At 37.0% G+C, this 12,820-nt stretch overlaps 1 protein-coding gene across 1 annotated transcript; it reads left to right on the plus strand.

The window, feature by feature from the left end:
- Nucleotides 1-5,378: 5,378 nt before the first annotated feature.
- LOC138311356 (uncharacterized) lies at nt 5,379-8,129 on the plus strand. The gene is made up of 2 exons (XM_069252767.1): nt 5,379-5,712; nt 6,078-8,129. The coding sequence occupies exon 2, from the start codon at nt 6,348-6,350 to the stop codon at nt 7,521-7,523; it is 1,176 nt and encodes a 391-aa protein (XP_069108868.1). The 5' UTR covers nt 5,379-5,712; nt 6,078-6,347; the 3' UTR covers nt 7,524-8,129.
- Nucleotides 8,130-12,820: the final 4,691 nt, after the last annotated feature.

Here is a 12,820-nt window from a genome sequence, read left to right on the forward strand (position 1 = left end):
AATATGACATTGTGTATATGTTAAATCATAACTGTCGGTATTATATGGCCCACTGTTTCAAAACAGATAAGCAGAATTTCTGAAAAATATCATAAACATGAGTTTATGATGATAGTTTCAAGGTTTGGTTGAAATACGCAACTCATCATCACATTCTACTCTTACAGTAAAGTCGGTAATATTTGACAGTGTACTCTCAGTACTTTGATATTATGGAAAAGAACAGGGGGTAGACGAAATAAACCTAAAAAAAGTGGCTTTTCCAGTGATTCATCAACTTGAGCTGTTTATGGTGAAACGATGATAACCAAATTATAATCTTAAACATCAAAAGTTTAGGGTACTCGAGCAGTGCCTTACTTATTCTGTTGATCAAACGAAAAAACGTAACCTTCAAAAAGTCGTAATTTCTGTCAAATTTGATATTTACGTTCCATTTATGATAAAATGACATTGGATACAGCCAAGTGTGATATGTCGTTAAAAAGGCAATTTTATGTGGTATTTTTAATCATAAGAAAAACGTGATTTAAGTGTTTTATCTATGACTTATGCCAGGTAAAGTCCCAATGGGCTTTAAATTTACCAGTGTTAATGTAGGGGGCGCTGCAGTCCTAATAATGGTCCAATCGGGTTTTAAGTATTATAGACATATGTGTATTAATGCAATTAACTAATTTAAATTCAAAAATCAAATAAGAGATCCCAGAGGGATCTTGGCGCCCACCAAAGAATGATCTATGTCTGACAAAGAAAGAGGGATCTTTTCTCTGCTTTTCAAACTTTCACTACATATTACTACATATGAAATTTGAGAAAGATCCTTTGAGTACTTTCTGAGATACATAACAGTAACAAACTTCAATTATCAAATATGCACAACTAAGGTCCTAGTGGAACTTACATATAAAATTTGAGACACATCACTTCAGTACTTTCTGAGAAATAGTGGTAACAAGCTTCAAACTATCAAAATCCAAGATGGTGGCCTGTCGGCCATCTTGTTGACCGATTGGTCCCAAAATGTAATATGCACAACTAGACCCCTAGGGAAACCTGCACATGCAATTTGACACATATCCCTTAAGTACTTTCCAAGAAATAGCGGTAAGAAACTTTAATTGTCAAAATCCAAGATGGCGGCCTGTCGGCCATCTTGTTGACCGATTGGTCCCAAAATGCAATATGCACAACTAGGGCCCTAGGGGAACCTACATGTGAAATTTGAGAAGAATCCCTTCAGCACTTTCTGAGAAATAGCGGTAACAAACTTTAACTATCAAAATCCAAAATGGTGGCCTGTCGGCCATCTTGATTGGTCCCAAAATGTAATATGCACATCTAGACCCCTAGGGAAACCTGCACATGCAATTTGACACAGATCCCTTTAGTACTTTTTGAGAAATAGCGGTGACAAACTTTAATTGTCAAAATCCAAGATGGCCGCCTGTTGGCCATCTTGTTTACTGATTGGTCCCAAAATACAATATGCACAACTAGACCCCTAGCGGTAACAAGAATTGTTAACGGACGGAAGGACGGACCACGGACCACGGACAAAAAGCGATTTGAAAATCTGATGATGGTGGGCTAAAAATTATCGTGGGCGGATTGTATATGCAACACCTCCTTTTAAAAAAATCCAAGCGTGGGCAGATTTTGCAACCCCACCTTTCTAGATCTTTTAAACCCGTTTATTTGAATATGCAATAAAAGAAAAAAAAATATTGGATTATTAAAAAACGACCAGTATTTCTTAAGGAAATTGGTTAATATATTCTTATTTTCAATTCTATTCATATGTAACGTGTGAAATAACGATCTGTAATTTAATAAGCTTGAACTATATTTAACCACATTCAAGTGTGTTTTGGAGAAGTAATAAATACATGTAGATAATAAATTTGTTAAATATTCTAGATTTTTTGTTCATAAATCATTTGAATAGATCGTTTACTATATATATGGGTTTCACTTTTTCAAATTTTGAAATAAAATTTTTATTTAAGATATTAATTACCAAAAAAATTAACACCTTTTGAGAAAAAATTGAAAGCGATATATTGCTCTTTGTCATCTCATTTCACCCACTAAAGGGTGTGTCCACAATTTTACCTGCATTAAAATTCTCTCAGGATATTCTCTGTCTATGAGTAAATTAATTCAAAAATTAAAATCCAGTAAAACAGCTATTGGGTGATTTATATATAGCGAGTGTAGGTAGCAACAGAACTTATTATTACACCTAGCTAAACATTTCCATTTTATATTTCAGAGTCCAACTTAAGTGAAAATTAGTGTATAGTAATAACTTTGGATGCTTAAAGCCACACTATACGTAACTATCAACAAAATTGCAAGTTAAATTTGACTCCGATATTGTTAGTATTTGTAGATGTAGTTAAGATTAAGATATATTAAAGTCCCTTTAGCACTTTTTGAGAAATAGTGGTAACAAACTTTAACCATTAAAATCCAAGATGGCCGCCATCTTGTTGACCAGTCGGTCCCAAAATGCAATATGCACAACTAGGGTCCTAGGGGAACCGACATATGAAATTTGAGAAAGATCCCTTCAGTACTTTTTGAGAAATAGCGGTAACAAACTTTAACTATCAAAATCTAAGATGGCCGCCTGTCGGCCATCTTGTTCACCGATCGGTCCCAAAATGCAACATGCACAACTAGGGCCCTAGGAGAACATATATGAAATTTGAGAAAGATCCCTTAAGCACTTTTTGAGAAATAGCGGTAACAAACTTTAACTATCAAAATCCAAGATGGCCGCCTGTCACCTAAACCTAAGGTGACACTTTACCCGAGATGATGACTAATGAGGTGTCACAGGTAAGATATACCTATTTTCTTAACCCCAGTGGGTCCATTATAGCATCAATCAATTATCGAGCAATTGATAGCATGCTGTGACAGCCTCTGTACCTCTATAACCTAATAAATAAAAACAGTCTTCCTGTCTTATTCTGATTGACCCCATGTGGTTTTCTTTGAAATAATAATAAAACCTATAGCTACTTTTTTATAATAATGAGCTTAATATTCCAATTGAAAATAATTGTAAATCTTTTGCCATTAAGGTCAAAAAACTTTTTTGCCCTTAAGGTAAATAAATCTTTTGCCCTTAAGGTCAAAAAACTTTTTAAACTTTAAGGTAAAAAAACTTTAAACCATATGGTAAGTAAATCTTTTGCCCTTAAGGTAAATAAATCTTTAGCCGTTAAGGTCAAAAAACATTTTTAACCTTAAGAAGAAAACACTTTTTTAACCTTAAGGTAAATAAATCTTTTGCCCTTAAGGTAAATAAATCTGTTGCCCTTAAGGTCAAATTTTTTTCCCCTTAAGGTAAATAAATCTTTTGCCTTTAAGGTCAAAAAACTTTTTTGCAGTTAAGGTCAAAAAACTTTTAACCATAAGTTTAGTAAATCTTTTGCCCTTACGGTAAATAAATCTTTTGCCTTTAAGGTAAATAAATCTTTTGTCCTTAAGGTTAAAAAACTTTTTAACCTTAAGGTCAAAAAACTTTTTAACCATAAGGTAAATAAATCTTTTGCCCTTAAGGTAAATAAATCTTTTGCCCTTAAGGTAAATAAATATTTTGCCCTTAAGGTCAGAAAACTTTAAACCATATGGTAAGTAAATCTTTTGTCCTTAAGGTAAATAATTCTTTTTTCCTTTAAGGTCAAAAAGCTTTTTTAACCTTAAGATCAAAAAATTTTTGCCCTTAAGGTAAATAAATCTTTTGCCCTTAAGGTAAATAAATCTTTTGCCCTTAAGGTAAATAAATCTTTTGCCCTTAAGGTCAATAAATCTTTTGCCGTTCAGGTAAATAAATCTTTTGCCCATAAGGTAAATAAATTTTTTGCCCTTAAGTTCAGAAAACTTTAAACCATATGGTAAGTAAATCTTTTGTCCTTAAGGTAAATAATTCTTTTTTCCTTTAAGGTCAAAAAGCTTTTTTAACCTTAAGATCAAAAAACTTTTTTAACCTTAAGGTAAATAAATCTTTTGCCCTTAAGGTAAATAATTCTTTTTTTGCTTTAAAGATGCTCCAACGCTGACAAATGATAATTTTTATCTATCGAAAACAGGACCAGACGATTTAGTATTTTTCTTCAGTTACAAAAGTTACTTACTTTACACCGTTACCACCATTGAAAAGTCTGAGTTTCTTATTTTACTTCAAGATAAAGATATTAAAAATAATTAATTGCATCCCGAAAAAAATCCGTGGCACTATAATGTCCTGTATGGAATGCAGTACCGATTGCGCATGCACCGAAAGTAAAATCAAATATTTTATATTATTTCTTGAGTTAATTAGACATGTATATACACGATTAAACACCAATTATTGTTCAAATGATAGGTCCCATTTATGCTCTGTCTGCGGTGGAGCATCTTTAAGGTCAAAAAGCTTTTTTAACCTTAAGATCAAAAAACTTTTTTAACCTTAAGGTAAATAAATCTGTTGTCCTTAAGGTAAATCAATCTTTTGTCCTTAAGGTAAATCAATCTTTTGCCGTTAAGGTAAATAAATCTTTTGCCGTTAAGGTAAATAAATCTTTTGCCATTAAGGTAAATAAATCTTTTGCCGTTAAGGTAAATAAATCTTTTGCCATTAAGGTAAATAAATCTTTTGCCATTAAGGGAAATAAATCTTTTGCCCTTAAGGTAAATAAATCTTTTGCCCTTAAGGTAAAAAAACTTTTAAGCTGTTAAGGTCAAAAAACTTTTTTGCCCTAAAGGTAAAAAAACTTTCAACCATATGGTAAGTAAATCTTTTGCCTTAAAGGTAAATAAATCTTTTGCCCTTAAGGTCAAAATAACTTTTTTGTCGTTAAGGTAAAAAAAACTTTTTTAACCTTAAGGTAACTAAATCTTTTGCCCGTAAAGTGACAATTCACTCAGGCTAATCATTTTACATAACCAAGAAGCAAAGTATGGCATAAATGTATTGTTCTACATTTCTTATGAAACATATAACAGAAAATATTGACAAATTCCACGTCAATGTTTAGTATTTTAATTGATACCATTGTAATTACAAATCGTTGATCAATACGATTAAGCAGGTACAATATGTACGCTGTACCCATATCCGAGCCAAAGTCATGCATGTTAAACAAATGAACTACATAGCCACTGTTGAGGTGATAAAATGATCTTTTATGCAAGACAATGCATCTAATAAGGTAAACACAACTACTGTCAGAGCGATTTGAGCAGTTCTAGACAAAAGTAGCATTACTCTACGAGCAAGGGACAGGGTTCGGCATACAAGATGTTTGACCACAATTAGAATGGCGGACAGCGAGCGAGTTTAAACATTTCACACGCATTTCACCACCATGGACTTGTCGCGGTGTTTAAATTCACCATATATATAATATGTATTATATATGGTGTTTTAACTACATGCGCTGTGTATTGTCTGAATTTACATGTCCCTGTGTCTGTCTGAATTTATATTACATGTCCCTGTGTCATGTAATGTCCTGTACATGTAAATCTGTGTGTAAGTTGTTATGATGACGTATGAGAGGCGAGTGAATGGATTGGTTGAGTGTGTCACATTGACCCTGCATGACCCTGTCCTTGCACGTGCACGCCCACCCTTGAGGAAGCGTGTCCGCACATTACGTGGAAATAGGCACTGGACTGTACATGTGTGCTTTACGGCCACAGTACTAAAAGGTATGTTTATTTAATGTATAACTAGAAATAAAGTAATTAACTTATTCTTCACTATGCAATATAATTAATATACTTTATATAATTAAAACTTATTTAAATAACTTGTCCATAAAGCTTTATATTATATGTATAACAAAGGACCGCACGTGGTCGGTGAGGTTAGGGCAATGCATAGAGTCAAGTGACTGGAAATTAAATGTTATTTGTAAATATATGTAACTCGGAAATTAAAATACAATTTAATATAATATATTAAATAGATACCTGTTTATATTTTATACCTTACAGTATAAATATAGAAGATATAGTAGTCTGTTCATTAATGTGTCCCTATATATTGTCAGGTATTGTTCTTTTTATTTCAGGGTTATCTGTCTCCGTTTTTATATGAATAAACTTTCAACTGTTTATAGCTGTTGGATTCTATTTATATATTCGTGAACCAACTCACATATTATCACTCTCGTGACATTGGCGCCCAACGTGGGGCAGATGGGGGATGGTGTAGTTAGGACAAGCCCGGATAACACTAATAGTACAGACAGTACTCTGTATGATAGAATGGTTGGTGGTTCTAATGTTGACCATATCATACTAGGGGGAAGAAATATTCTGCTCTCATTGATAGTGGCTCTATGATCACTTGTGTCTCAGAGAAATGTTACAAATCTCTGAATCCCAAGCCTGTTCTGATGGATATCAAAGATTTTGATCTTAAGGTATTTGGAGCAGGTGGGTCTAAGTTACCATATTTAGGATATATTGAGGCAGATATCACTATTCCATTTCTGTCTGATTGTGAATTTTGTGTACCTATTCTGGTAACACCAATGACCAACTATAACAGACAAGTTCCTGTGATTGTTGGCACAAATATAATTCGTATGTGTAGGGATATACAACAGACTGGCTCTGATTCTACATTTCCAGATGCCTGGCAGTCTGCTGTTGATAGTTTGTGTTTTAACAATCCCATGGTGGTGAAATCTGCCAATACATACCCAGTGTCCATAGGTCCAAACCAGGTAAAGACTGTCCATGGCTTGGTACGCAAGCATGGTGATTTTAGTACGGCTGTAACAGAACAGGGCAGTTCTCTGCAATCCGGAAACCTTGTTGTATGTCCAAGGGTAGTGTCACTTGAATGTGCACCTGGAAGACTTAAACGAGTACCAGTCCGGATCTGTAATCTGTCTACGGAGTCGATTACTATATCGCCAAAATCGCCTCTCTGTAATCTCACAGATGTGAAGGTAATGGACAGGTGGTCCCCAGAACCCTCTAGTAAGGATACTGAATCCTCTAAGACTGAGGGGGAATGGTGGGACAAACTGGGGGTCTCTATTGATAGGGATAATCTCACTCCTGAGCAGTTGGAGAGAGCATATCAGGTACTGGGTAAGTGGCAACATATTTTCTCCACATCCCCAAAGGATTTAGGGAAGACAGACCTGGTGCAGCACGAGATTAAACTCTCAGACGATGTTCCATTTAAGGAACCGTATCGTCGTATTCCACCAGGAATGTATGAGGAAGTGAGACAACATCTTAAAGAGATGTTAGACTCTGACGCTATTAGAGAGTCTCACAGTCCCTACTGTTCGAATGTGGTCCTCGTTCGAAAGAAAGATGGGTCCCTGAGATTTTGCATTGATTTGCGTAAACTCAATGGGAAAACCATTAAGGATGCTTACACCCTACCTAGGGTGGAGGAAACCATGGACTCCCTTATTGGTTCGCGATACTTCAGTAAACTGGACTTTGAGATCTGGTTACTGGCAGGTCGAAATCAAAGAGGAGGACAAGGCTAAGACAGCTTTTTCTGTCGGACCACTCGGTTTCTTTGAATGTAACCGCATGGCGTTTGGTCTAACTAATGCGCCTGCGACATTTCAGAGATTAATGCAAGCCTGTATGGGTGAGAGTCATCTTAAGGAATGTTTAATTTTCTTAGATGATATTCTCATATTTTCAGACACCTTTGAGGAACACCTCAAAAGACTGGAAGGTGTGTTTGAAAGGCTTGAGAAACACGGCTTAAAGCTGAAAGGGTCTAAGTGCGAGTTCTTTAAAACTCATGTGCGCTACCTGGGCCACATAGTTTCTGAGAAAGGGATTCAAACTGACCCAGAGAAACTTTCAGCATTAAAGACATGGCCGGAACCAGTCAATGTCAAAACCTTGCGTTCTTTTCTAGGTTTTACAGGGTACTACAGGAGGTTCATTAAGGATTATGCTAAAGTCATAAAACCTTTAAACGATCTCCTTGTTGGACACTGTACCCACAAAAATGTTAAGGGGCCAAAGAAAAAGATTCCCTGGGTATGGGGGGATAGTCAACAGAAGGCTTTTGATACCATTGTTGGTCTTCTATCATCTCCACCAGTGTTAGCATATGCAGACTTACTAAGCCTTTCATTGTTAACACGGATGCCTCAATAGAAGGTTTAGGTGCTGTACTGTACCAGAATCAAGGGGGCCATGAACGGGTAATAGCGTATGCTAGTCGAGGATTACGTCCCAGCGAGAAGAACTACCCAGCTCATAAGTTGGAATTTCTTTGTCTCAAATGGGCCCTCACTGACAAGTTCCATGATTACCTGTATGGCAACACTTTTGAGGTACGTACAGATAACAACCCTCCAACCTATGTGACGACCACTGCAAAGCTGGACGCAGCAAGCCATAGGTGGTTAGCCTCACTCTCAAACTATAACTTTAAATTAGTCTATAGAGCGGGCCGTCTTAATGGGGACGCTGATGGGTTATCAAGGCGACCATATCAGCTAGAGGAAGTTTTCCCAGATGTTGTGAGAGCAGTTTCCTGTGCTTGTTTGACTACGAGAGAGGAATTGCCATTAGCTGAAACTGTGGTACTCTCAAACACATCAGCCCTAGAACCAGAGAATGATACAGAGAATGACACTCTAGATATGGCTAATGTAAAACTCTCTGGTGTGGATTGGGGAAAACAACAGTCCTTAGATAAACATCTCAGGAGGGTTATACATTTTGTCAGGGAGGGGGTTCGACCTGATAAGAGTGTTCTGAGACACGAACCTGAGGAAGTGCGGCAGTATATGCGGGAGTGGCGGCTGTTTGAACTGCGTAAGGGCGTGTTGTATAGAAACACCACCATTGATAATGACCCTATTCAGCAGCTAGTCATTCCTGAGGCATATAGAGAGAAGGTCCTCAGGGGAGTGCATGAAGATGTCGGTCATCAGGGACGTGACCGGACAAACTGGTTGGCAAAGCGTCGGTTTTTTTGGCCTGGCTTTGATGCCGAGGTAAATAGATGGGTCGAAAGCTGTGGTAGGTGTATTCGTAGAAAAACCCCTACTGTCCCAAAAGCAGAGTTGGTTAACATCCAAAGTTCTCGACCAATGGAACTACTCTGCATTGACTATTTGACCTTGGAAAGGTCAAAGGGGGGCTACGAAAATGTGCTGGTTATCACTGACCATTTCACCCGCTATGCCCAGGCAATTCCAACCAGGAACCAGTTAGCGAGTACCACCGCCAGGGTGTTGTACGAACAGTTCATTGTCCACTACAGCTTTCCTGCCCGAATCCACAGTGACCAGGGTAGGAATTTTGAAAGCAAAGTTATCAAGGAACTTTGCAAGATAGCTGGAGTGGATAAAACGAGAACTACCCCTTACCATCCTATGGGCAATGGCATGGTCGAACGGTTCAACCAAACTTTGCTAAAAATGTTACGTACAATGGAGGAAGAACAAAAATCCAATTGGAAATCTTACGTGGCTCCTCTTGTTCACGCATATAATGCTACAAAACATGAGACCACTGGATATTCCCCTCATTACCTAATGTTTGGTTGGCACCCAAGACTTAGTGTAGATGCATTTTTAGGCATCGATACAGATTCTGAGACTGAAGGGAGTCGCCAGAATTATGCCCAAAAGCTTAAGCGTCGGTTAGACTTTGCCTACAAAGCTGCCTCGGCTGAAAGCGATAGGAAGGGTAAGAGGTACAAAGATAGGTACGATAGGGGAGTTAGGGAAGCTACTCTAGAAGTAGGTGACCGGGTTCTGATGAGGAACGTAGGTATATGTGGCAAACAGAAATTAGCTGTATAAATGGGCTAAGGATCCCTACATTATCCTTAGTATACCTAATGCTGATATGCCCGTATACAAGATCCGGAAAGAGTCAGGACAGGGACCTATTAAAACTGTGCATAGGAACCTGCTCCTCCCTTTCATGTGGCTACCTAGAACACAGGGTGCTGATGAACAAGGGAGACAACTCGGAATCAGAATCCCGGGATACAGTTTGACGAGAGTTCCTCCTCCACTACTGACTCTGATAGCTCAGATGATGATGATGGAAGTCAATCACCCAGGTACGTCATTCCTGCGAGGAGACCCAGGCGCACTGTCGCTGGCGCGCAACGACCAGTGCAACCAAATACTGTTGGTACAGGGAATTCTCCGAAACAGGGTACCAGGGGTGTGTGTCGAAATTCTAACGCTGCAGGCATGCGCAGTGTTGGTCAGACACAAGACTCAGTTCCAGCTACAAGGTCCAGACGAGCCTGTAAACCTCCTAAGTTGTATGGAGAATGGCTCATGGAAACCTTGGTGCCATCAAATTCTGGGTCTGAGGTCTACGTTTAGGCATTTAGAGCAGTGGGAGAATGTCATAGTGAGCAAAGACCACTCCTGATTGTGAAAATTATATTTAATCTCTACAGCTACTAATGTGTATTACCTTATGGTTTACCATTTATTAAGTAGAATTGTAGCATAATTGCAATTTACATTCAATTATAATAAATGTTAGATTATATTCGCATCAGGAATGTTTTGTTTCACTTGGCAGAGGAGAAATTCTAGTTAAGCTATAGATGCTGGATATTACCTTGGGACACTGGCCAAGGTGATAAATTTTGAAAATATTGATTTCTAATAATGGTAAACAAAAAATTCTGTTCAGTGAGCAGTGATCCTTTAATCCTTGTAGGTAGGGATTGCCCCAATCACTTGGATACTGGATACTGGTACTGCTCATTGATTTTCCTATGAATATTTTAACTTATGTTTAACATTAGGTGATTTAAATGCCAGGAGTCATTTTCCTTTGCAGGGGAGAATGTCGCGGTGTTTAAATTCACCATATATATAATATGTATTATATATGGTGTTTTAACTACATGCGCTGTGTATTGTCTGAATTTACATGTCCCTGTGTCTGTCTGAATTTATATTACATGTCCCTGTGTCATGTAATGTCCTGTACATGTAAATCTGTGTGTAAGTTGTTATGATGACGTATGAGAGGCGAGTGAATGGATTGGTTGAGTGTGTCACATTGACCCTGCATGACCCTGTCCTTGCACGTGCACGCCCACCCTTGAGGAAGCGTGTCCGCACATTACGTGGAAATAGGCACTGGACTGTACATGTGTGCTTTACGGCCACAGTACTAAAAGGTATGTTTATTTAATGTATAACTAGAAATAAAGTAATTAACTTATTCTTCACTATGCAATATAATTAATATACTTTATATAATTAAAACTTATTTAAATAACTTGTCCATAAAGCTTTATATTATATGTATAACAAAGGACCGCACGTGGTCGGTGAGGTTAGGGCAATGCATAGAGTCAAGTGACTGGAAATTAAATGTTATTTGTAAATATATGTAACTCGGAAATTAAAATACAATTTAATATAATATATTAAATAGATACCTGTTTATATTTTATACCTTACAGTATAAATATAGAAGATATAGTAGTCGGTTCATTTATGTGTCCCTATATATTGTCAGGTATTGTTCTTTTTATTTCAGGGTTATCTGTCTCCGTTTTTATATGAATAAACTTTCAACTGTTTATAGCTGTTGGATTCTATTTATATATTCGTGAACCAACTCACATATTATCACTCTCGTGACAGACTTTTCTGGCATATCACAGTAAAACCGACTGATCTAATTTCCATTAGAACTGGGGGTTTTCTGATATGTGACGGCGACTGACAAAATGGGCCCAGATGAGGAAAAATCACATTTTCATTTTTTCACATTTTTATTTACTTTATGGTGTGTAGATCACGTTCACAAAATATTAAAGCCGAAGGATAAGGCATTTAAGAGATATCCGACTTTGAATGAGGCAACATTTACATTCTTTTCTGACAAAATTAGCGACGTCAAATCATCACGTCATGAACATTGACGTCATGTTACAAGGCTGTCAAAGATGTTACATAAAACATACACGTTTGCACATATCTATGCTTTGGACTGGTCTTTAATACTTGTAATATATTAAAGGCCCACTACCGTTCCGAAACGGCTTTAAATTTTTAAAAATGGGAATGTAAAACAAGATCGATAATTTTGTAGAGCCGCAAAAATTATTAATTTACCATTAATACTATATTTATCATCACCTTCTGAACGATTTGATTAAAATAAATAAAATGTTTATTTTCATAACGCGGGTCGTATTATGTTTCCCGCCGTCGTCCTAAATACCGGGCGGTAGTTGACTATCACTGCGCCAGACGGCAAAACAGCGAATTGACTCTCCACTGTTTTCATATATTACACAGGAAATCTTGCATATGTTTGGTGTCTTAACCTTATTTTAGGTCATCGGTACGCATTTTCTGATGTTATTAATGGTTTTTTAAGAAACTTTTATATTTTGCTCCAGAAAGGTAATGGGCCTTTAACAAAGTTAAGCTTTAGCTCGATCAGTGTTACATGTAGCTACGTTATTGTCCATTTTATCAAAATACAAGTTAATCTGTGACACGTTCATGTAACAATATAATTCGACGATTTGACGAGGTGACACACTGCGTGTTGTGTGTAACAAAAAATATTCGTGTGTACTTTAGGTTCGTGGTTGGAACTTTCAAATGTTTTCATGTGTAGAGATATATTTATGGTGCGTCAATGATACAATGTACTACCCTACCATTAATACATCAAATATGATAAGTTGTTTTTTATATTCATGGTCCACAGCAACCGCCAAAAGAACAACTTCATGAGGAAATTTCATGCAATGATATTCATTTGTATTTTCGTATTCAAAATTTCACGAAAAGCGAAGATCTGTGCA

Source organism: Argopecten irradians, unplaced genomic scaffold, assembly GCF_041381155.1.
Source record: "Argopecten irradians isolate NY unplaced genomic scaffold, Ai_NY scaffold_0018, whole genome shotgun sequence".
NCBI lineage: Eukaryota > Metazoa > Mollusca > Bivalvia > Pectinida > Pectinidae > Argopecten > Argopecten irradians.